Genomic DNA, 26,583 nt, shown 5'->3' on the forward strand with positions numbered 1-26,583 from the left:
TAAACAATGAGCAAACCCCTTACTGCATACATATTGTCAGCTATAAAAGGTTCTATAAATATGATATATCACAAAAGCATGAGAAAGTTCCCTCGTCCCGTGGCTTATCCCTACAACCAGAAGTCCATTACCAGATGATGTATTCAAGCTGTATAATATTATTTATATAAGTTGGGTATTTTCCAAGGATATGCTGTTATCAGTATATTATTATATTACAGCTATTACATATTACAAATATTGAATCATGGGTACAAATTACTACATATGTACCACGAAACATAAAATTGTTACTGGTTATTCATAAGAGAGGCCAACGATACCAAAAGGACATTAAAATGACAAAAGAGAAAAAGACCATAAGTCAAACATCAGGAATCAAAACACAACATTGAAACTAAAAACTGAGCAACACAAACCCCACCAAAAACTGGGGTGATTTCAGGTGCTTTGACCAAGTCTCCCTAATTTATTTTTATTCAAATATCACTCCATATGTGAAAATTAATAAATACAACAGAGGTTCAAGTTCTTGTCAATTTTTCAAATATGTCATATATGTTTTTAATCTAACATGCTATAATCAATGATAATTTAAAATAAGTATATATATGCGCTAATGTCAAAAGTCAAAATAGTTGAAAGGTGTTTGCAAAGTTATATCCATGATAAGTTAATTATATATAAACTTGTCATTTAGAAATATTTTGACTTCCTGTTGTTTTTAGTATATTTAATTACCTCCTCATTAATATCCATGGGTGCACTTCTATCGTGAGGTCTGTTGGACATAAGCTGTATGTGAGTCATCATTGCAACTGTTCCTCTAGCCTTTTTTATTAAAGTCCCTTTTCCAACATATATGGTCATAGCTCCTGGTCACAACTCTTATATTTCCAGTATAAAAAAAAATGTATTGCATGATTACACACTCCAGAGATATCAATGTTGATGATTTAGTCAAATTTGTTTTTTTTTAAACATTTCTTACAAAGAACAGAGATTTACTTTGCTATTTTTTATACTAATAAATTCTTTTCTTCCTTTTCTTTAATGATTTTTTTTTTTTAATTTTCAATACCTAGATTTATATGGATGCAGAATTTCCCATCTTAATTTTCTCTCATTTTTGTTATGATAAAATTTTCAAAAGTACTCTCAGATAACATTGGAACTTAAGCTAAATTGTATTATTTTGTGATTTTTTTCGCCCACTGACACTCCAAATACTTTACCGTATATTGTTTTTAAAAATAATACCATGATTTTAACATTTTAACTAAACAGGACATGTAAAATAGTCTATAAAGTATCACTTATGCATTTCCACCTCCATTGTCCAATCCTTATCTGATTCTGTGTCTTAAATTAATTAAATTCTTGTGCGATTTACATAAATCTTAATTCAAATACTTTAATATAATGCATGACAACAAATTGGTCATATAAAATAAGTATATGTGGTATGATTGCAATGAGACAACTATGCGTCTTTGTTACTTATTATCTAAGAATCCTATCCAAATCTAGTTTCCTTCTCAGTTAAAAATGTTGTCTTCGCTATAAAACTGGTTGGACTCTTCTCCAAACAATGGAATTCTGCTTCTTAATGGGACCAATTCAGATTCGATTTTTTTTGTTTTTTTTTCACCTGATAAAAGTAAAGTCATCAATGTTATAGTCCAAGATATCACTTGGTTTATAGTAAACAACAACAACAACAATACTTTATTTTAAAAGGGTTACACAGTTAGCTAAATAACTAATCTTCCCTGAGGCCCTCAATATAGAAAAGCATAAACAAAAATGCAAACATATACATGATACACAAGTAAGTATCTTAAAGCATAGTGTATCAATAATAATTTTTTTTAATGGAATCAAGTTGAAAATTCGAGTTGAATTAAAAAAAAGTTCTTAATTGTACAAAAAAAGTATGCAATTCATTTAAGTTGTACGTTGCGTAATATGAAATATTTGCTTACCGAGTGGTATTTAGTTACTTCCGATCTCGATACAAAATACTCGTTGATTTCCCCTAACCCAAATGATTGCTAATGATGTTGCTACGAAAAACACTGATAACAATATGTTTATTACTGTACAGCTTCCCGTTGTGTAAGCAGATTGTATAGAAGATAAACAATTAAAAAAATCTATTTCATTATTAGCTAATTCGCACTTACGACCCTCTATTGAAATGTTGAATTTTATGAGAGAAAATAGTAAAATAATAAATTAATTTTGCATTGTTGACATTCTTCAATTTAAAAAAACAGATGATATTATTTATTATCTATGGCTGAGTTTACTTCTCGGATGTCCATTGGCTAATGTCATATTACCAAAAAACCCATAGCCCTGATTGATGCGCTCTTAAACTCTGGGGAAGTTCATGGGCGTGTTCCAGGATATGTCAGTAATTTTAATTAAATAAATGTATCCTAGTGTTATCAGTTCTCGATATTGTAACAAACTTTTGCTCTGTATGCCCAGTTCTTCAAACAAATGTAGTCAATGCTTATTGTGTTAATTTAAAAGTAGATACTTTTATTCATTTCCTAATCTATTATCCTCACAATTTTCTCTTGCGTAAATCAAGAAAAATCAAAACATCTGTTGTTGTGCTCAATTTTGACATTGTGTGCAATACGTCATCAGTTCTCGATAGTTGTGAAAAGTTTAGTATGGTAAGCATGTTTGATATTAATAGAAGATTTAAAATTATGCAAATTGAAGAAAAGTATCAATTAACTATCATTTGTCTCAAGAAACATATTTTTTTATGAATTTTAGCCTTATCGATCAATTAAATCATCTTTAACAGATATCCTAGGAATTATCACTCAAGTCAGTCAAGGACAAAAATTTGCATTCAATATTAATCTTTAATATATTTTAGATGATTTTAAATTATTAAACCAATTCTTATGTTATAAGATGTTGTCACAGCTGTTATTAATATGTTACTGTCACAGTAATAATATTAAAGGGCATTACTTTTCTGATAATTGAATTGAATTAAATTTTAAAGTTCATAAGATATGGCCCAAACTGCATTCCATAGATTTTTTTCCATAATGACGTCACACCACATCTTACAATTGTGTATTACGTATGTTGACTTGACCTTCTTGTAAGTTTTGTTTACATTTGAAAACATATTATTTATGAACCAAGGGGATGAAGTTGGGGTTGTTTTGGGAATAATGAAAAGTATGTTAAAATCGGAAAATATTATTTTTACTGTTGTAAAATGTCTGAAAACTTGAAGTGTTGAAATTAATGCATGCTTGAAGCTACTTTTTAATCTGTCTTGGAAATACTGACAAATATAAAACATGTGTCATTTCACGAACTACTTTTATTCTTACCACACGCATTGCTATCTAGAACTAATTACTATCGAGAACAGATGACTACACGATAATCCACTGAAGATTTTGTCCTGTTATGCGTATCACTAGCCCTTACTATATAGGGAATCACTGGATTTATTATTTTCAGTATTATAAGTTATAAAAGTTACGTATATACAGTTGAATTTAAATGGCTTACAAGGCAAATTGAAATTAGGGCACATTTAAAAGGTGCTTTTGAGTTTTACAGATTGGCTCTGTAGAAGAAATCTATGGTGCAGAATCATAGTGAATGCAAATTAAAGTAACCACTTCAATGATGATGTAGTTAGATTTTGTGGCTATATTAGGGAACCTTGAAACTGTTAACATTATAATATGTATCCAAAATTGCTATATCACATTATAATTTTTTTTTTACTTTTAATTTAAGGTTTTTCTGTATCATCAATCTTGTATGAAACTGGATATTTACAAGAATACTCGTCGTTTAGAAATGTCTTGCCATACATGTACTCCATGCCTCAAGATGCCAAGAATGCTAGAATAACATTCCGTTCAAGTCATGTTCCAGATAGTTGTGATACAAGGAAAGTACAAATGTAAGTATAAAATGTATTAACTAATACTCAAATATCTTTAAATAAAATATATGTTTAAAAACTTACATGTGAGCATTACATACAATTAAATATTCATTGTGACTGAAATGTAATGTACTGAAATCTTTTGTAAAGGAACAGTTGTTTCTAAGCTTAAAGGTGCCTACGGATGCCAGATTGTGTATTCGGAGTGGCTATTTGCTAGCCGGACGAATAGAGCCTGGGCTGTTTTCCACATGGAGTTTTATCTTCTGTTAGTTTGGGATCCAGTCTCAGTATTGATTCCTTCTCTGGTATCCTTTCACAACTTGGATTACTGAAATAGTAAAATAATTATTTTCATTCTATGTAAAACCAGGATTATGATATTCATATTTACTGCAATGCTTATATTACTAGAAGTCTTAAAATAGTTCCTGAAATGTTCAAATTTAGTATTCTACTGTATTTGTATCCTACTTGTTTTAGCAAAGTATTCCATTCAAGTTGATGCAAGGGTCAACTTAAACTTGCAGTGAGGTGAGATCGGTTTTGCCCACATGTTGAATGCCTTACTGTGACTTTGAGATGAAGAGCATCAATAAAAATGTTATTCCTTTGCTATTTGTGTGCTTTTTATTGTGCATTTACTGATTTTGTATCATGGAAGGATACCCCATATCCTTTGTTTTTTACCGATAAAGCAGCAGAGAAATTTGTACATGTTGCAGTAACCAAAGTAAAGAGAATACAACAGACTACAAGGTAAAACTGAAGACTTGTCATCATTATAATGTATACATTTTGTACCTAATGGCAATGGCTATTTTTTGAGAATTTACAAATATTTTACTGTAAGATTTTACTTTAAATCCAATGGTGCTTATTTCACTGTTTTACTGCTAACTATCAAGGTTGTATCAGTTTCTCACATAACAAGACAGAAATTGGACATAATGGTACTTTTTTCTGAACTAATGTTTTATCTTAGCCAGATTGAATTTAATCAAAATAAATCTGTTTTAAAATAGTTTTCTTCAACATAAAAATATTTCAGTATGAAAAAAAAGTATTTTTGAATATTAAATGATTAAGATATTCCGTTAATTCAAATATTTTGCTTTATTCCGATTTTTTTCTTAACTATTTAAAAAATTTTTTTTGGAAAAAACATAAACAATGAACACTTATCAGTGTTTCATTTATTGTTCATAAGTAATATATAACTAATTAAAAAGATAAATCATAATTAAAACCTTTAATTACACTACTACTACTAAATAGAGTTTAATGGCGACTACCCTTGCGGGTATTGCGCCAGATTACCTTATATAAAAACATTTCAAGTAAATGTTTTAGAATTATCATTATTTAGGTATAAGCCTATATTATATATTCATATTATAGAAATTTGTGAGTTTTTTTTTTTTCCCTTAAATTTAATCTTATTTAAATCTGAACTATAGTGTTTATTTTAATTATCTTGATTATCTTTTGGTTAATTTAAAGTACGAAAAAGAAATATATGTGAACTTATTATTCCATCATTTGTAACTTAGCTTTCTTTGTTTATGAATATTAAATGAATTGGTAAATAGATGTCTTTGTTGTTTATACATGAAAAATGTAAGTATCTTATACTCTTTGATAGACATATCTGACTTTTACAAATATGCAAATCCTAGAAGGGGTCCGACATATTCCCGTACATGTTATATGCATTAATACAATTGTACCGCGGCTCGTACGTCCTTGGTAAACTGTGATTCTCTGTATACTGAATTTGACTAAAGATAGCACCCTCACTTATAAAAGATTCTTGAACTTACGTTGTAGAATAAAAAAATATATAATATATATTACTGTGTATGTATAATTAGAATCTGTAATGTATTGTTGTAACATATTTGTGTGTAATAAATTGCAAGTGTTGATATTTTGCAGTTATGTTCAGTATAGATACAAGAGAGTGCTATCTTGGTAGTACCTGATTTAGTGTACTACTTTAAAAATAAAAACTTTCGTAAAAGTTTTAGTGTATATTGTCAAATTCAACGGGGTTATGTTTCTTTTATTTAGAAATCATAAACTGATAAATGATACCCTCCAGCTCTGTTACAACTTTTAAAAAGGCCAATATTTAGAAATGAAAAAACTAAAAAGAAAAGGTAAATAATATATATCTACCAAATTATTTGTTTTTGGTGTCACCCGTTTAGACTGGAGTTGTTTCCCTTGCACTGTAAAGAAATAAATTGTAAATACCTGCAGCCGTTAAGCTACCACGTGGTAACCATGTGCTACAGGCAGACAGGTCGAGAGGGCTGTAAACAAACAATTTCCAGTCCAAACGGATGAATTAGCAGCCGTGACTAAAAATGATAGACAATAATACCAATACAAGGTTAGTATTTACACGGTGCATTGTTTTTGGTCGTTGTAAAATGTGCTGGTTGGTTCTAAAATCATCATATCACAAGGACCTGGGTTCTGGCAAGCCAGTGCCCTTAAAGAAAAATATCCCACAATAAGATAACTCATCTCGTCCGTCGACCCCATGTGTAACCCTATCAATATTTTAGCTGCGGTGTCAATAGTTATCCATTGACAGCAGCTGAATCACATTCCTCATAGTGTTAGTTAGGTACTTATATATACAATGTACATGCAGTTAATTCTTGTTGTGAGGTTTGTGTCCCCAATTTGATTTGGGATGGACCGACGAGAGAGTGCTTGTGATTGATGATTTCTGGGAGATATGTCAGACTCCTGTGGCTTGATATTTTACATATGATCTCATGTATTTATCAGCAAGATGAGATTTATAATATTAAAAATCAACTTAATGCTAATTATTTTAATCTAATTTATTTTCACTTTCTAACTTAGATTTTCTCTTATCAAGAGTTAACTTAATCAGTTGTTACAAATGTAATTAGTATTTTGAATATTTGAGATGCCTTGTCATACTTGTTAAAGTCCATGGATTGTTGTCCAGTGACTAATATTTCAATGTTTTATTTATAAGTAATTTTACTAGGCCTATAGTTTTTGTCATTTTTCTTTTCCTATACTAATAATATCTGTAGGTTTTCTAACCCAGACCAAAAATATCTTATTAAAATAATTATAAGCATGTTTTTACAAAATTTACACTAGAAACTAGAAATATATAGCGAGGTTTTTAGTATTTTCTGATTAATTTTACTTTTATCGCATACCCGTGTTTATTAAATAATCCCATATTGGGATAAGGGTCTGAGAATATCCTGAAAATAAATTTTTATACGAGAGATCTTTTACACCTGTTGATTCAAACTTTTCCATCATTTTATGTCTTTGTGGTATGTACTTATTACAGTTAAACAGGTAGTGTTGCATGTCGTCCACTACTAAACATGTGTCACACAGTTCACTATTACATTTACCCATTGTGTATTTGAATATATTAGTGAATATATAACTTGATCTAAGTTTAAATAGAGTTCTTTCTCTTTCTCTTGTACTCTTTGGTATGGTAATACAAAAGTTAACATCTTTTTGAATAGCGTGTAGTTGTTTACTTTTAGTGTTGTTTTCCCAGTATTGTTGCCACATTTTTTTTAATAAATTTTTACATAAACATTTGATATCTTCTTTGTAAAGTGGTATACTAGTTATACATGTCTCTATTGATAGAGCCTTTTTAGCTGTTGTGTCTGCCATTTCATTTCCACTTAAACCCACATGACTGGGTATCCATTCTAAAATTATATTCAAACCTAATTTGGACAGTTTACTGTATATATATTGGATGTCATAAATTATTTGTGTTTTAACTTTAAATATACTTCCTGTAATAGCTTTTAGTGCTGACAGTGAATCTACAAATATTACAGTATTTTCTGGTTGAAATTCTTCTAACCAATATAAAGATAAAAGTATGGCTGTCAATTCACACATAAATATTGAAACATGATTTTGTAATTTAAAACCTTTTTTTACTTTAAGTTCTGGAACGACAAAAGCACATGCATTTGTGTTGTTTTCTGGATTCTTAGATCCATCTGTATATATTTTTAAAAAATTACTATACTTGTTATCAATGAGGATATTTCCTTCACTTTTAATTAGGTGAGGACTATCCTTTTTAGTAATAATATTTGTAAGTTCCGTTCTGACCTGTGGTTTTAGAACATGCCATGGTGGGGTAGGGAACTCTTTACATTTGTATACAGTATTAATATCTACATTATATTTATTCATAGTATCGTGTGCAGTAACACAATATGGTTTTTGATTTTCCTTAATTTTTTCCTTATTAAATTCATATATAGCATTTTCTTGTAAACTTTTTATAGTTGGGTTTGTGTCATTTAGACTAAATATATTCAAAAAAGACTTAGTAATAAGACTTTTTCTTCTCAACTCATATGGGGGGTCACCAATTTCAGTCTGTAATCCACTTATACTGGCAGTTTTATGAGCACCTGCACATATCCTTAATGCTTGGGCTTGAATACTATCTAGTTTTTTCTTGACAGAGTAGGAGGCTGAGTTATAAACCTCACAGCCATAATCTATCTTTGACCTTATCATTGATATATATATTGTTCTCAGGGTAGAACAATTTGCACCCCATTTAGTACCAGTTAATAATTTCATGCAGTTCAACACCCTTGAACATCTACTTTCTATATATTGTACATGTTTTAACCATGTTAGTTTTGAATCGAAAATCATACCTAGAAACTTGACTTCTTTAACAAATGACAATATTGTTTCACCAAGTTTAAGTTTAATACAAGGAGAACTACTCTTACTAAATATCATAGCTACCGTTTTTGTTTGTGATATTAGGAAACCCCATTTATCACACCAAGTATTAATTGTGTCTATATCCTCTTGTATTCTTTTTTGTAGATATTTAGAACTTTTTCCAGATAACCATATGGCACTGTCATCAGCAAATTGTGACATAGCACAGTACTTTAAATTATTGGATATATCATTCACCATGATGTTAAATAGTGTAGGACTTATACAACTACCCTGTGGTGTACCATTCTGAATTATAAATATTTCAGAGTAAGTATTATTAACTTTAACTTGTATAGTTCTGTCACTAAGAAAATCCTTTACCCATCCCAACATATTACCCCTTATACCTATTGAAGCCATTTTTATTAATAACCCATTTTTCCATAGCATATCAAATGCCTTTTGGAAATCTATAAAAACACCAACTGTGAAATGTTTTTTGAGAAATGCTTTATGAATATCATTATCAATTCTAATTATTTGTTCCATGGTATTTCTATTTTTCCTAAATCCACTTTGATTTGGTGTGTAGAAATTATTTTTTTCTAGATACCACCGTAGTCTATTATTAACCATTTTCTCCATAATTTTTACAAAATTAGAAGTAAGGGCTATTGGTCTATATGACTGTGGGTCTGTGGGGTTTTTTCCAGGTTTAAGTACTGGTGATATAATGGAATGTTTCCATTCACTTGGAAGTTTTTGTAAAAACCAAACTCTATTGATAAAAAGTAATAACACAGACAGTGATTTGTCTGTAAATTGTTTGAACATAGAATACGTAATTTTATCTTTTCCAGGGGAGGTATCAGATGTATCACTGATAGCATCTTTTAATTCTTGCATAGTATATGGTTCATTATAACTATCAGAGTTATCCTTATAATAGTGTAATAATTTACTGTACTCCTTTTGATCTATATCTTGTTTCTGATTTTTAAATTTTTCTGAGTAATTATGATCACTACTGACTTGAGCATAATTTGTAGCAAGTATATCTGCTTTGTCTTGAGTACATTCATATTTGGTATTATTATATAACAGGGTTGGTAAATTTAATTTTTTAAATGTTTTACCCAACATTGATTTTACTTTTTTCCATACATCTGATAATTTAGTATCATTATTGAGAGAGTTACAGTAGCTCTCCCAATACATAGCTTGTGCAGCTTTGATAGTTTTTCTACACGTTCTTTCTTTTTCTCTATATATATTGAAATCAATACCAAGACCTGAATGTTGGGCACGGTTTTTACAGGTGTTCCTTTCTTTAACACATTTAGTGCATTCAGGTGTCCACCATGGTACCTGTGGTTTTTTAGGTTTATTATTTTTTAATTTGACTGGGATGCACTCCCCAGCTATTTTGAGTATTTTGTTTGTTAGTCTTGAACATGTTTCTTCTATATTGTCAGAAATCATGTCAGGACTCAAATGTTCATTACACTTGCTGGAGAATGCCTCCCAGTCTGCTTTTTTATAATTATATACAGATTCAGTTTCATCAATTTGCATTTGTTTATGACTAAAACTAATGTTTACAACATGATGGTCACTGCCATAGGAACTAGTGAGGTCAACTGACCATATTAATTTACTAGCTAGACTAGAATTACAAAAAGACAAATCAATAGGTGACAGTTCTAATGTACTGGGGTTACATCTTGTACCTGTACCATCATTAAGAAGTACTATATCTTTATACTCAAGGAAAGAGAACAGCTCTCTTCCCTTAGTATCTATATTTTTACCGCCCCACATAGTGTGGTGGGCATTAAAGTCTCCACATAGTATAAATTTTCCCTCTATTTGATCAAGTATATTGTTATAATGGGGTAGTTTTGTATCTGATGCTGTGTCATAAAGATTGACCAGTGTAATATTATTATTATCAAAACTAAATTCAATACATGATATTTCTAAATCACTGTTAATATTCTTTTTCAGATATGGAAGATTTTCTCTGACATATATGGCTGTACCTCCATGTGATTTGGTATTACGTACAGAAAAATCAGCTATTTTATAACCTATTACATGTGGATGATCTTGTTCGTTTTTACACCATGTTTCCTGGAAGCAAATAATATCAGGCTTCATTTGTGACATAGCTATATACTCCGCAGCATTGTTGTTAATGCCGCGACAGTTCCAATGAACAACACTGAACATGATGTTATATAATAATAAACATGATAAATAAATAGTATAATTGATAGCCATTTTTAATTGTATATCGTTAATACTTTATATTGGGCGATAAATAAATTATATCATTTCAGTTGTAACTCTACTAGCCATCTCCAAACCTAATGAGAGATCAAAATTTGACCCAAACATTTGTTTTACAACTATTCCTACAAAACCCATAATTGACTTTAGAGTAAAGTCTATGGGTTTAGTAGAAGGGCTCATAGTCTGGTGCATGACAACACTAATTACAGTTACCAAGTCTTGTATGGTACATTTATCTTTTTTGGGTGGTACTGAGCTCTGATCTTTTGGGGTTTTGCTAGTTGATTTAGAGCTTTCTTTATGATGTTCATTGATTTTAAGCTGGTTGGTTGCTTGTTGTAGTGAAATATTTTTAGATTTCACCAGCTTAAGGGCCATTTTTTGTTGGGTCCTTTGTGGACATTCTTTGTCATTAGACATATGTTTACCTTTACAGTTTACACATTTTAAATCTGTTGAGGTACATTGCTCGTTCTCATGTTCCTCTCCACATTTAATACATCTTTTTTTATTTCTACATTGGTTTGCCATATGCCCAAACCCCTGACATTTATAACATTGAATAGGTTTAGGTACAAATAATTTGGTATTATATGTTTTGTACCCAATATTGATTGTTGCTGGTAGCTGGGGTGTCTGAAAGAATAACTTTATGGATCTAGATGGTTTTCTTTCACCGATTTGTTTGTCAAAGTAGGACATCCTTTGAATTTTACTAACTTTCTGGGCTTTAAGCACCGACACGATATCTTCGTCTTCAACGTTAATGTCTAGAGGCACGTTATAAATAACTCCTATTGATGAAGTTACAGATTTGGGCACACTTGTCCTAATCTGTAATTCACCAATGAGTTTGACGCGTTTTAGCTGTTTCCACTGCGATTTGTCAATGCACTCTACTAGTATTTTCCCACTGTTGAGTGGTTTAATTCTTTTTGGGGTACCAACAGTCTCGAGGAGAATCTTTTGGATTTTTATCTGATTTTGGGTGCTAAGTTTAGTATTGGGATCAACACTCTGTAGGACTAGTAAATAGTCATTACCTTTTACTGAGGGTGTGTGTGGGAGAGGGGATGGTGTGTTAAGGAGGGTATTATCATTTAGGGGAGATGTACTTGCCATTCTTTTTCGTCTTTTCCTCTGTGTGGACCAGCCTTGTTTTTCATAGTCAGAGGATTCCATGTCTGTAGTATCAGTTTCATTGAATTACAAATCAAGAACTTATTAATTAAGTATGGTAATAAGCTTGTGTAACCTTCTCAAATCCCAAGCTATACCAACCAATCAAATCATTTCTTATTTTTCAAAATCCCAAGCTGTTAAATTCCATTAAACATTGTTTTCATTGCACTAGCCAATCAGATTAGGTGTTTTTACAACATTTTATGATAAAAACCCCATGATCACCAGGCCAGCCATCAAACAATCTCATACAGTAACCTCCAGTACATCAAGATGTCTCACTACCAGTCAATTCAGTCTTCTGTCCAGAGTTACTTGTCTTCAATACCACAAGGACTACAACTTACCCACCATACCAGGACAACAGATACTGGTCACTTCCTTATCTTGCATTTAAAGAATGATCCAGTTCCAGTCGACAGTAACCCAGTCCAAGTAAAGCAAGAGCCAATGGAGCATGCAACCAATTTTAAACAAGAACCATCTATTAATGCAACCATCAAGATGGAACCCATGGACCAAGACATAAAACCAACCTTACAAGACATCAAACAGGAAAAAGTTAAGCCATCACTCATCAGATGGGAGACAACTCCAGAGAAACCAAGCACAACCCAAACAGAACTGGCAAAACCCAGTGTATACTCAAGACTTGGAGAAAAACAACAACATGACAACAGATATTCATCAAATAACAACAGAAATCGTAGAAAGCACAACAAGAAGAGATCAACTGACTCCCACAACTCAGTCCAAAGGGAAGATCTCCGTACGTATCTGAACCAGAAGAAACAAACCAAGCCTAAAGATCTCAGAGCTTTGATACCAAGAAGACTTCCTCTTATCATGGAGTCAGAACAAGATTGTTTCCACCTGTTGACATCTGGATCCTATTATAGATAGACTTTTAATTCATATTATCATGTATCATGTACTAGTTTGTATAAGTGCTATATCTGACTTTAAGCTATGTTTGTATTGTATTTATATGATTTATTTGAAATTGACATGAGTGCTAAATATTGTTTACAAATAAATATATTTATAACACTATCACAGTTTTCATTTTATTTCCACCAATATAAAAAGATACAATTCCATAAGTCATTACTATGAAAGAAATTGATACATGAAGAAGCAAACCAGCATCAAAATCATAAAATAGCATTTTATTTTCTACTTACAAGTTTTCTTCCTCCAGTAGTCCCCCTGTACAGAAATCTACATCTAACTGACATTCACAAGGACACTCACATACTGTCTGTTCCATTTGTTTACAATTCAAACATAATCTGTCAGACTGAAAAATAAAAATATCAATTAAGTCTAAGGGCAGTTCCATAAAAACATACATGGGACCCAGGAATTTGCAACAATGGATGGATGCAAAATATTGTGTTGAACAGGTTAAAAATTATTCAGGACTATGTTTTCAAAGTGCCTTCCCTGGGTATCATGTATGTTTTGGAATGGAATATCCCTAATGTAATGAGGCCAGAATATTCATATCTAATGTTCATTCTCAGACATTCATAAATTACAGATATTTGAGATTGGTTGACCCACAGATTTTCCTCCTATCATGACTGAAGAAATTGATTGATCTGAAACTTCTTGAATGATCTGAAGTCACTAGAAAAATCACTTTTTACATGGATCTCTAGTGTAAATATAAAGTTTTCTGGCACTCAATTAAGACCTTGATATCAACTGAAACCAGATGCTCGGCAGGGCACATCTTAATACGACCGCAGAGGTCGAACCCTGAACAGTTGGGGACAGTATGGACACAACATTCAAGCTTGAGACAGCTCTGAATTTGAATTGTAATTAAGTAGTTGACACATCATAGGTTTCTGACACAGAATGAATGTGGTCTAATGAACTTAAAAATTATTTATTTTTGCTATTGAGCAATACACTATGCTGTTGAATATTAATCCCCTCAAAAAAAAAGTTTGCAGAAAGATTCTTTTTAATTTCTGAAATCTGAAATGAGAAAAATTTCTTCTCTCTTCTTAAAATGGAATATATATTCAATTATTCATTATCCACATTGGACTATATACTAGTATAAAGAAAACAACAATTTCAATTACCAATAACAAGATTGGGCCTTAACAATAAAGATTACAAACATTCGCTACCCCCTGGTGCTGCTGAAGATAATATTACACGCACACACAAATAGTGACATACGCATTGTATTGGCCGGACAAATAGTCCTGGTACTGGTACTATTTGTCCGGCTAGCCGGACAAATAGCAACTGCCTTGTGTATTTAACATTTACTTAATAAATTCTTTTTTTTTTTCAGACAGTTACAGTATGGTAGTCTTCCATTAGGTAAAAATGAAACATTTCCTGTAAACTATTACCTTGATAGAGGTGATGTACAGGAGGTCAATATTCAGAGTGATAATAAGACAACACATGTAGATCTGACACGCCCACTTCCTGGTGACTGGTTTGCTATTGCTTATATCCCTGATAAAGATACTAAACTTAGACCAAAGGTAATTGTAGAGCACTGTTTTGAAATTTTTAGGCATAATTCAAATTAATAACAGAAAAAATTTACATGTTCAAAGAGGTTGCCAGTCCACAACAGGTTAATTTACACATAGGCAATAACAAATTAATTGAGGTTTATGGTAACTGAATAAATCGATGTACAATGTATAAATCACTTGTTCCTAAAAGGAAAACAATTAAATATCAGCTCCTGGAAAAATGGACAAAGTGTGTAACAATAGTAACTTGGTGCAGGCATTCTTCAGAAAACTAGCTGGCTAATCAAGGTAGTTTATAGCTGCCAAAGCTGCCACTACTATTAAACGCAAGTTTCAATACAAAACAAAGCACAAGTCCTATCACTAGTTTCGACGAAGATAAATCTTAAACAGAATCATAGCTTTATCAAATTAGAAGGTGAGTAAAAAATGTTTCTTATGTGTGTACCATATATACTGGTATAAGAAATATGTCGATATAATGATTTCTTCTTTTTTCAGGGTTTGTTCGCAACTTGTTATTACAGATTGAATGTAGAATTGACTTCCACAGTCCTGAGCAACATAGACAGTATTCATTTATACCATAACTATCAAGTTAGAATCTCTAAACCAGTCATATATAGGTATTGGATTCTTCTATTTGTTTAATGTGAAGTCTTGTGGTGTGAAAGCCATTTCTCTATAGACAAATATAATTGTTAACCTTTTTTTATAATATTTAATCAAATAGATTATTATTGCTGTTCATTTAAGTAAGATAATACAAAATCATTAAATGATCATGGATTACTAGTTCATTCACCCAAACAGGTACTATAGTTGCTCTGCAAGATAAAAGAAGGCGAATGATACCAGAGGGACATTCAAACTCATAGATCAAAAATAAACTGACAACGACATGGCTAAAAAAGAAAAGACAAACAGACAAATAATAGTACACAAGACACAATATAGAAAAACTGAAGACTAAGCAACTGGAACCCCACCAAAAACTGGGGGTGATCTCAGGTGCTCCCGAAGGGTAAGCAAATCTCACTCCATATGTGGCACCTGTCAGCCTTCATTTCATAATAAACTTGTATCTTTTTGATTTAAATTCAGTTTGTAGTATTTGCTTTTTTTCTTTGAACTACCCCTTGAGAGCAAGTTGGCATCATTTGAAAATCACAGACACACATCTGTTTATTATTACTTCCACAGTTATGTCAGTAACATGACTAGTATATATGAGTCAGTATTGTTTACTGGTACTAAAAGGTTTTTCAAGAGATCATAAAGTGTCAAATACTGTGTTAAATTATGGAAAAATAGTATTCTGTATTTTCTTGCAGTCCATTTTTTAGGCTGAAAATGAATTATAAAATTGATGCACATTATGAATTTTTGCTTTTCAGGTTTAACATTTTAGAAACAACTTCAGCCTACCATGTTCTTGTTTCTGGTTGTACCAATGCTACAGGTATTCCAGTAAGCTGTTTAGTTGATCTGATAACCAGAGGTCAAGGGGTACCAGATATAAATCACTATGACAACAAGTTTATTTGTAATGATACAGATCAATGTATTATCACTGTTCCCGTATTATACCAGTATGGTCATCAATATGTCATGTTTACATCCTCTGATGATATTACCTTCACATTTAATATATCAACCTCAAGTAAGTATTCCACTTGTAGAACATATATTTATGTATAACATATTCATCACATTATATTAAAAAACATATTTGCTTTGGATATATTCACCTACGGAACATATTTGCTTTGGATATATTCACTTACAGAACATATTTGCTTTGGATATATTCACCTACAGAACATATTTGCTTTGGATATATTCACTTACAGAACATATTTGCTTTGGATATATTCACCTACAGAACATATTTGCCTAAAATATATCCCCCCTACAAAATATATTTGCTTTGGATATATTCACCTACAGAACATATTTGCCTAAAATATATCCCCGCTACAAAACATATTTGCTTTGGATATATTCACCTACAGAACATATTTGCCTAAAATATATCCCCCCTACAAAATATATTTGCTTTGGATATATTCACCTACAGAACATATTTGCCTAAAATATATCCCCCCTACAAAACATATTTGCTTTGGATATATCCCCCTACAAAACATATTTGCTTTGGATATATTCACCTACAGAACATATTTGCCTAAAATATATCCCCCCTACAAAACATATTTGCTTTGGATATATCCCCCTACAAAACATATTTGCTTTGGATATATTCACCTACAGAACATATTTGCCTAAAATATATCCACATTTGCTTTGGATATATTCACCTACAGAACATATTTGCCTAAAATATATCCACATTTGCTTTGGATATATTCACCTACAGAACATATTTGCCTAAAATATATCCCCCCTACAAAACATATTTGCTTTGGATATATCCCCCTACAAAACATATTTGCTTTGGATATATTCACCTACAGAACATATTTGCCTAAAATATATCCCCCCTACAAAACATATTTGCTTTGGATATATCCCCCTACAAAACATATTTGCTTTGGATATATTCACCTACAGAACATATTTGCCTAAAATATATCCCCCCTACATAGGCCTACAAAATATATTTGCTTTGGATATATTCACCTACAGAACATATTTGCCTAAAATATATCCCCCTTACAAAACATATTTGCTTTGGATATATCCCCCTACAAAACATATTTGCTTTGGATATATCCCCCTACAAAACATATTTGCTTTGGATATATTCACCTACAGAACATATTTGCCTAAAATATATCCCCCTACAAAACATATTTTCTTTGGATATATTCACCCACAAACCATATTTGCTTTGTATATATTCACCTACAGAACATATTTGCCTAAAATATATTCACCCACAAAACATATTTGCTTTGTATATATTCACCTACAGAATATATTTAGGTTTGATATGTCAACCAACAAATCATATTTTATTCTCATTGTACAAATAAAGCTACAGAACAAATTTTATATTTACTATATCCACCTACAGTAAATATGTATATTAAATATATCCACCTACAGTAAATATGTTCATTAAATATATCCACCTACAGATATCCACATACAAATATCTACATACAGATATCCACATACAGAACATATATACATTGACTATATACACCTACAGGTATCTACCTACCGGTACAGAAAATAATTGCTTTTGATATTTCTACAGAACATATTTACATTTAATATACATTTCCCTACATGTATCAACATGCAGAACATATTACATTTTATTTATCTGCCTACAGATATCCACATACAGAACATATTTGCATTTAATATATCCAACTACAGATATCAACCTTCAGAACATATTTGCACTTAATATATCCACCTACATAACATATTTACATTAACTTTATCCGCCCTCATAACATATTTGCTTTTAATATATGCATATCCAAATCAATCACAAAAGACAAGATGTGATAAAGGTTTTTAATGCTGAAAGTTTAAATTTACATGTATATTTTAAACCTGAAATACTATATATATACATGTATTACTCTAAATAAAAGTAGAATATGAAACATTGTCAATTTTTTTGATTATTTAAGTCTAATTGACTATTTGAATATGAATGTCTTTTTTGGCTTGCATCTGGAAACCATATAACCATGGAAGTAATATTTAGAAGGAATAACAACGACTAATTAGCATGTATTTATAGCATGCTGAGCTCTGTACTAAAGTCATACGATTTCATCCAATTATAGTCTCAGCGGTAAGACGCCTTTGGTTACTATCTGCGTTACCGCGGTTGTAAAAGGCATCTGGAATTTCTTATCAGTCACGTGGTTTTATCGAGTCCGGTAATTATAGCGCACCTGTGGGAAATCCCTAGTTTATTAATAACAAGGTAGCGCTGTATCACATAGAATATCTACCTTTAGAAAGAAATCGAATGGTGAAAAAAACTTGAAAAACGGACGAGAATTGTTCAAACTACAGCAGTTTAACATGGAAAATTGTATTTAATTTAGCATATTTTTGCTTTTTACCGTTTGTTTTAAACTGTTCTAAAAGTATTTTCCGGTTAAAAGCGGATCCCAAGTTAAACAGTTAAATACCGATGAATCGATCAGGTTTCACATGATGTTTAACAAAATAATGTAGGCAAATGTAGGCATAGATTTTTTTACTGTTGCAATGTGCAAAGTTTATCGAGATTGAATGAAATAATATTTACTTTCAAGTATTCTAAATTTATGTATATGTCATAAATGTCATTGATTGCATTATTGAAACTGGACAACTAAAATGGGGATAATATTTTCGTAAATATATATTTAAAAAGTGTTTATTGTGGAATGCTTGTATTAATATAATAAGCTATACAGCAAAAAATATAACAAACCGACGAAATGGGCTTGCATCTATCTGTCTTACGGTAAATTCATTTTTACACAAATTAGTTTATGTATCAAGAACTTAAATTGAAGGATAGAACCGTTTAGAATTGTTAATAATTTAATTGACTATAAATACACGAGAGATTTAGATTTTTCGTATTTAATAAAGGGTGTCCAAACGTATTTTTTGTACAGTCATCTTCTTAACTTTATACGGAAATGGGTTTTTAATTGTCTGTAAATTTTAAAATTGAAATGACACAACTTTGTTCTCCAATTTCGTATGTGATAGCTGTCGGTTTTAACTATTAAGTTCAAACTAACCAAAAATAGGGAAAAATTTGACTAAAATAAAAATTGAACGAATGACTCTTTTCGGCAGCGTACATCAACGGAATGTAACGAATGGACTATTCGGGTTACTTCGCATGTATATTCGACAAAAACTTGTCTGTTCGTAGTTCTCCGTGAACACGAAAATGACCGATAAGTGTCAGTGATTTGATCGATCACATGCGGAGAATAAACTTCCATGCCAGATATTGAACCAATTAAAGAGTTATTGAAAGATGGGCGGTAACGCAGATGAAACCTTTGAAGTGACGACGATGTTATTCCTTCCAATATTACTTATAAATGTAACTAATGAATTACTAGAAACATGTAAATGTCCAATCTCTAATTGATCTGTGGAAATTATAAACAGTTTAAGACACAAAGTTTCTTTCAGTTGTCATTTTCATATATATACAAAAACAGAGACGTTTTTAGTTTAAATGAAATGTAATAAGCAAACAATTTAGTCAATATTTAACTTTGATAACAGTTATTTGTTTCTTTTTTTCCATAAAAATAACGTATGACTTTCCTTGTCAGCACCAAAAACTCAAACAGAAAACTACCTAGCATCCTAGGGAAACCTGATTTGGGTCTGTATCACTGCATGCCTCATGATCAAATAAGGAGTGCTCATGCCTCATGCTTCAGTACTTATCATGTGCTACACACATACATCGTATGATATGTCTTGAATAAACAATGCTTATAAACATAATATAAGCTCTAAAAAATGCTGTTATGACATCAAAATTCCTGCTTTTCTTCTTCATTTTTTTAAAAGAAAAACCAAATTGATGCTAGCTTTCTACAGTTAAACTTGCAATGAATGTTCAAGAAAAAACTCACAGTTTTAACCTCGCTTAGACCTATCAACTGTATTTACGAAAAAATCACATGATTTTGTTATATTTCAATTTTTTAGCATGCCTGCTCTTTTTACATTTAATAATTTCATCGAAAGTAAGTATTTAGATTTAATCTTTATAAAGCATTAGAATTATATTATTATAATGTATTACTTTAGCTTCATATAACAACCTCTAGTGCATTATTGCAATATTATATCCACTCTATATATTATTAACATTAAAATAACTAGAAGATGCCCCCAAAATCGCAGTACAATTCGGCAAGTGTTAAAATTTCACAGGCAGTATGTTGACTGTGTATGTGCCAAAGCATATGAGAAATGGATCGATATAACGGTCTCCAAATTGGATTATTTTCTTAAAAATTGACGTTTTGTGTGGTAAAAAAAAGATTGTTTCAAAGCATATTTAGGAAGTACAAAACACTACATTTATACTGCATGTCATCGATATTTCCGACTTTGTATGGTTTCAGAGGAGATGCATCTTAATGAAATTGGTCTCTTCCTTCAGAAGTATAGATACAACCTTTAGTACATATATAAATTTAATATATCTACTTTTAGTTGTGTGTTAAAATTTGATATATCTACCTTTGTGAAGAAATATGATAAATTTAATTATGAATATTAAATGGACACATTAAAGTCAGTATTTTTTTTTAACTTTTGTTCTTTAAGAATGTAATTCATTAAGTCCTTAAGTTTGTAAAATTTTAATTGTGTTTCTATTTACAGATCATTACAGAATGTAATTATATTTAAAATCTTACTTCAATTTAAATACAAATGGTACATGTATTTGCTTTTGTTTACAGAGTGTGAATCTCAAGATCTGACCTCTAGTATGTTGAATGATTCCTGTATTATGTACCCTCTGATGGATAGACAAGAGTCCCAGACAGTCTTTAAAACAAAGTACATGTACATAAGAAATGGTACAATAGTAGACAAGCCTTATATTTTGTCAGAGAATTCAACATTAATTGTGCCATATGAAATCAAAAGTGGTATAGATAATGGTGGATCTGTTGTCTTAAAAGTCATTGTTTTAGCAGACCCAAAGGTTAGTTAGCAAACAATTGCAGGATAACTAGAGTCTGTTAAAGTTAGTATGTTCATACTAAAAAAGTCAGGAGATATTTTATTTCAGATATGTTAATTGTATTAACCATGTTAACATTTAACAATTTGATAGTGTGGAAAAAAGTCTTTTCATCAGGATACACAAAAACAAATTGTAAATTGAACCAATTACTTGACCATATTTTTGTATAAGGGTGAGAAATATAAATTAACAGTGCCTATAGTCCTTTAATTAAGAGTTTGAATTGCAAATTGATGTCACTACCTCCTGCACTAGATGGGAGTACTAAAACACAAAAAGACTGATGCAGTTTTGTCAAACTGGTTTATGTATAATTATGCATGATAAGATTTTTTAGTTTACTTCATCATAAGGGCTAGTTTTAGCTGTTATCATCATGTGGGGTCTAGTTGTGACAAAATGAGAATGAAATAGTTAATGTTTCTCAATTGTCCGAAATCTGCAAACACTCAAAGTAAAGCTGGTTGAAAATTTGTTTATTTTATTTATAGGTAAAAGACGTAGATGTTAAAATCTTGGTTAGAGCATGTCTTCATAGGACAATGCCAGAAAGATCAGGGAACAGTGAATGTCCACCTAGTGCCGCCCAGCTGTCAGTCAACTCTAGTACATCTGTTGTGTTACAAGATAGTGTGATTGTTCCATACCCTAAAGCAGGCACATGGTTTACAACACTGTCTATGTCATGTTTTATATCTGACACAAATACAAGGTTTGTGATACATTAACTAGAATCTCAAATGAGCCTAAATCACTCAGCTGTATCTATTTTATTTGAGTCCTTAGACACATTAAGATTATTGTAGTGAAATAAACAAGAATGTGTCCATTGTACACAGATGCCACACTTGCACTATCACTTTCTATATTCAATGGACCGTGAAAATGAGGTCAAATTTCTAATTTGCTATTAAAATTAGAAAAATCATATCATAGGGAACATGTGTACTAAGTTTCAAGTAAAGCTGGATAGACACACAAACTAACGGACAGACAAACCGAACCACAGACCAAAAAAACATAATGCATCTCTACTGTTGTAGGTGAGGCATAAAAGAGGATGGTATAATATTATAAGTCATGGAAGAAAGTCAATTTTAAGAACTTTTTTAATATTACACCCAAGGCATACATGGGTTAAGTAATTCTCTTGCAAAACATAAAAAAAGCAAGCAGAAGATACAAAGGGGCTGTTCAAACTCATAAGTAAAGATAAAATGACAATACCATGACAAAAACAACCCAGAAGACTACAAAAAGACAGACAAGTTCACAAATCACTACATAGGATCTAAAAACAGCAACACAAATTCAAGTAAAAAACTAGGGTGATGTCATGTGCTCCAGATAGGTAAGCCAATACTGCTTAACTAGTGGCACCCGTCACATTTCTAGTGTAAGTTACTGAAGTCTTTCAGTTCAAATTTTATTAAGAGTTTATCTAAAAATTCTAGATATAGAAATTAATGGGACAGGTGAGAAATAGTAGCTATGTCCCTTTACATTTGATATTTAATTTAAGCTTCTTTTTTTTATCAATTTACTTTTTTTTAACAAGCTTTTCATGAAACGGTAATGTGATTGACCTGTTGCTAGAAAATTGATCAGGACAGTTGTTGTTTAAACTGTAAAATTTCCTTGTTTAGTGTAATTGCTGTGTCATGTGGAAACAGAACAGTGAATGTATCATTAGACATACAATCTGATAGATGTGTAGAAGGCAGATGTAATGACAAAGGGAGTTGTGCTGTTTACTTACAAGGGAGACTACTGGTGTCAACATGTGTTTGTCAAGGAGGTATGTAAAAATGAAGAGTTTTTAGTAAGGTCATCTTATAATTTCTAGATTATTTTGTTGAGTTTTTCATTATAAACAAGGAAAACATTTGGGGAAGATACATTCCAACATCTTGTATTTACATAGACAATAACTGTTTAGTGTCTTTAAATATCAGCTGTATTTGTATGAGGCTAGGAAACAAGGTGTATGCGAGCTTTTATTGAGCTACTACACCTGTTTCGAGCCGAGTACAAATACAGCTGATATTTAAAGACACTAAACAGTTATTGTCTTTATCCTGCAATTAATTCTGTATATTGTTTGTGTTTTGAAAGACACAAAAACTAACATATTTAACATTTATTTGCGATTTGTAATGCCTTGAGGCCCCCGTAGTAATATCAAAATCACACATTACGCTGAAGACGGGTTCGCAAAAAAGAATCTGGAATGGTCAACAATAATACATCGCTCAAGGTGAATAATTATCTGTTTTAACATAACAACTAATTTCAACAGTAAAAACAAATAACAAAACATTGTTTAATTTGAAACAGAAGTGTACGAGTTGTCCTACGCTTCAGACTTGACATTCACTGAACATGTATGCTGAAATTGACATGGTTGATTTTGTAACACAATCATACACATTCAAGTTCTGAAATCGACAATTGTCAGCGTCATTGGAATGCAACTGGAATACACATTCTGAGGTCACATAGGTTCAAACAATACTCAGTTCGGCAGTGGGCGGAGCTTTAAAGCATAGCGATATCTGTAGGGCTGTATCTGTATAGTAAGGCACCCAATTGCAGGATAAATTATCATAAATGATGATTGGTGTAAAAAGATTAGGCTTTTAAAATACTTGTGATACTTTCCAAATTTTAAAGTGCTTAATGTCTTATAAATCAGTAAATATGAAAAACAGTTTTGATTAAAATCTTGTAAGACATGAAATGTTAATAGGTGTTAAGCTATAGAAGTCTTTGTTTGTTGACAGATAGAAGATATGACCCTTTTCTTTCTATTTAAGGAATGACTGTAATATTTTCTTCTGTCTGTGAAGAAATAACATCAAAAATGTGGTGCACACTGAATAACCTGCCTAGCGGGTTATTTTAAAGTGTTCACTACATTTTTTATGTTATTTTGAATAGACAGAACAAATTTTCATTCTTTTTTATAATTTAATTCTAATTTCCATTTTAAACGGAGTAAACCATTTAAAAAACGTTGATGACATCATGGTCTCATGACAAAATTATGTCTATGAGCTGATAAACAAAACAACGTCAGCCAATCAGAAGACGCATTACATCCAAAATTAAATTATTACTTGATACAAAGTTATGTATTTGAACACCCTTGATGTTTTACAAGACAAGAATCAACCATTAAAATCCAATTGTTATGGTTGTTATTTGTATTGCAGGGTGGTCTGGTTATGCTTGTAATGATGGATCTGACCTAATACCAGGACATGAACAGCTTACAGAGTTAATACTACTGACAGTCAGCCATGTTATGTTTATACCAGCTGTTATTCTTGCTCTTTACAGAACACATTATGTTGAAGCATTTGTCTACTTTTATACAATGTTTTTTTCTGCAGTAAGTGTCTGAATTATTACATGTAAAAATACCTCTATATAAAAAAGTTGAAAAGTATACCCATGGAGAAATATTTTATACCACTCAGAGAAGGATATATTGCTCAGTATGTTATTTGGGTCGTTTAATTTGTGCTTAAATTTGGATGAGGTATGATGATAAGAGCCACTATCTGGCCTGTGAAATTGCAAGGTTTAACATTAATGTGACTATAAAATTAACTCAACTTAACTGAGCATCATATCAATCAAGTTTGAAGTGATTATGTATTGAATGAAGTGGAATTTTATGGAGAGCGAGAAATTACTTTAACTCATCCTATTTTTCGACACAACAAGGTTCAACAGTACCTGTATTCTTTACATGTATCTTTTTTATATACTTAAAGGCTGTAGTATTGTGCCAATATGACATAATTAACATACCTTATTGTGGCCTTCATTGTACTAATAATTTTCCAAACACCTGACAAATGATGATATTTTTACATATTTTAGTTTTACCATGCCTGTGATGGAGGTAGATCTGATGAGTACAAATATTGTATAATAAATCTTAGCGTCCTCAGTTTCTGTGATTTCCTGGGATCTGTGACATCTATATGGGTGACACTTATAGCCATGACAAAATTACCTCGTACCATTAGGAGTGTGTTATATACAGCCGGACCATTACTTATAGCCATGGGTATAGAGTTAGAAAGGACCAGTCTGTACATGTTTGTAGTACCAGGGGCATTAGGAGCTCTTTTTATAGCTATATCTTGGGTATGATCTAGTAAAATTATGCAGTTTATTTTGTATTTTGTCACATAAACAGTAACCAAAAAACACAAAAAGAGACATTTAATGGATGCAAGATGTGTATAAGTTTCAAATTCTTCATACACATTATTTCATAAAATAGACTTTTTTGTTGGAATTTGTTTGGCGTGGAAACATGTCGATTTCAATTTAATATAAAAATAAAGTTGAAAGTGGTATTTTTTAGCATCAATTTCAAGAAATACAAAAACTAACAAATTAGAAAATGTTAAAACAACATCCAATAGTTTCTTTGAATTTTGTGTTCAATTTATGCATTAGAAATGAGGCAAAATGCATACAGGATACAACATTGTCATATTGAACAAAATTTAACAAAAATATTAACCATCATACCTTTAAGATCTTCATGTTGAATTGAGTTCCAAAAAAGAAATCTGTTATTCTTATAATTCAATTGAATGAACATTTCATCAGAAAAAATTTCATTTATATTTAGATATTTCGTTTTTTTATAGGCCAGAAAATGTTATGGAAGGCGTAAATGCTACCCACCATGTAAGCGATATTTATTATGCTTGTTACCAGGATTACTGATAGCAGGAGGTGGTCTGTGTATATTTGCATTTGCAGAGAACAATCAAAATTACAAATACACACATAGTGTATGGCATATGTTAATGGCTACATGCACCATGTTTTTATTACCGCCTAAACCCAAGAAACGAGGTAAGATTTAAAAGGTTTTATTACATGTGTGACTGTGGCTTCCAGTAAGCAGTGTTTTATTTTGCTTATTAATTTTCTTGTTAAAGCAATACATCTTCAGTTGGCCATACCATGATCACAATCTCATGTTTACAATAATTCCACCAAAATTCATACTACTGAGTACTGACATCATTTTCATGGTTCTTTGGTCAACTTTTAGCTTTTGTTATTAGACCCCATCAAAGATACTATTATATTAAGACAACTATAACAATAGTGTGTATATAGAATGATTGTAAGAAAATTTACATGTCTGTCTG

At 31.2% G+C, this 26,583-nt stretch overlaps 2 protein-coding genes across 5 annotated transcripts in view; one reads left to right on the forward strand and one right to left on the reverse strand.

Annotated features, from left to right (window-relative positions):
* The first annotated feature begins 2,024 nt into the window (after positions 1–2,024).
* Positions 2,025–26,583, forward strand: part of LOC143068517 (post-GPI attachment to proteins factor 6-like) — a 30,871-nt gene continuing 6,312 nt past the window's right edge. For all 4 annotated transcript variants that reach the window (XM_076242651.1, XM_076242643.1, XM_076242666.1 and 1 more), the window contains exons 1-11: positions 2,025–2,118; positions 3,793–3,961; positions 14,475–14,673; positions 15,172–15,296; positions 16,068–16,333; positions 21,105–21,352; positions 21,886–22,106; positions 23,041–23,192; positions 24,610–24,788; positions 25,286–25,555; positions 26,071–26,281. In XM_076242651.1, coding sequence (XP_076098766.1) covers positions 2,058–2,118; positions 3,793–3,961; positions 14,475–14,673; positions 15,172–15,296; positions 16,068–16,333; positions 21,105–21,352; positions 21,886–22,106; positions 23,041–23,192; positions 24,610–24,788; positions 25,286–25,555; positions 26,071–26,281 — 2,101 coding nt within the window. In that variant the 5' untranslated portion in view covers positions 2,025–2,057. The remainder of the gene's footprint in view (positions 2,119–3,792; positions 3,962–14,474; positions 14,674–15,171; positions 15,297–16,067; positions 16,334–21,104; positions 21,353–21,885; positions 22,107–23,040; positions 23,193–24,609; positions 24,789–25,285; positions 25,556–26,070; positions 26,282–26,583) is intronic.
* On the reverse strand, positions 4,032–13,792 carry LOC143068540 (VWFA and cache domain-containing protein 1-like). The gene is made up of 2 exons (XM_076242678.1): positions 13,342–13,792; positions 4,032–4,277 (listed from the first exon to the last, which is right to left on the reverse strand). Exons 1-2 carry the CDS (start codon positions 13,509–13,511, stop codon positions 4,163–4,165), a joined length of 285 nt encoding a protein of 94 aa, XP_076098793.1. The 5' UTR covers positions 13,512–13,792; the 3' UTR covers positions 4,032–4,162.

The sequence above is a fragment of the Mytilus galloprovincialis genome, chromosome 1 (genome assembly GCF_965363235.1).
Source record: "Mytilus galloprovincialis chromosome 1, xbMytGall1.hap1.1, whole genome shotgun sequence".
In the NCBI taxonomy this organism is placed as follows: domain Eukaryota; kingdom Metazoa; phylum Mollusca; class Bivalvia; order Mytilida; family Mytilidae; genus Mytilus; species Mytilus galloprovincialis.

What these genes read in the sequence shown, in the direction of transcription:
- LOC143068540 (XM_076242678.1), bottom strand. Translation starts at nt 13,511, where the DNA reads ATGTATGTTTTTATGGAACTGCCCTTAGACTTAATTGATATTTTTATT. An exon ending in CTACTGGAGGAAGAAAACTT is followed by an intron (nt 4,278 to 13,341) that starts GTAAGTAGAAAA and finishes TTACTATTTCAG; the next exon opens with TAATCCAAGTTGTGAAAGGA.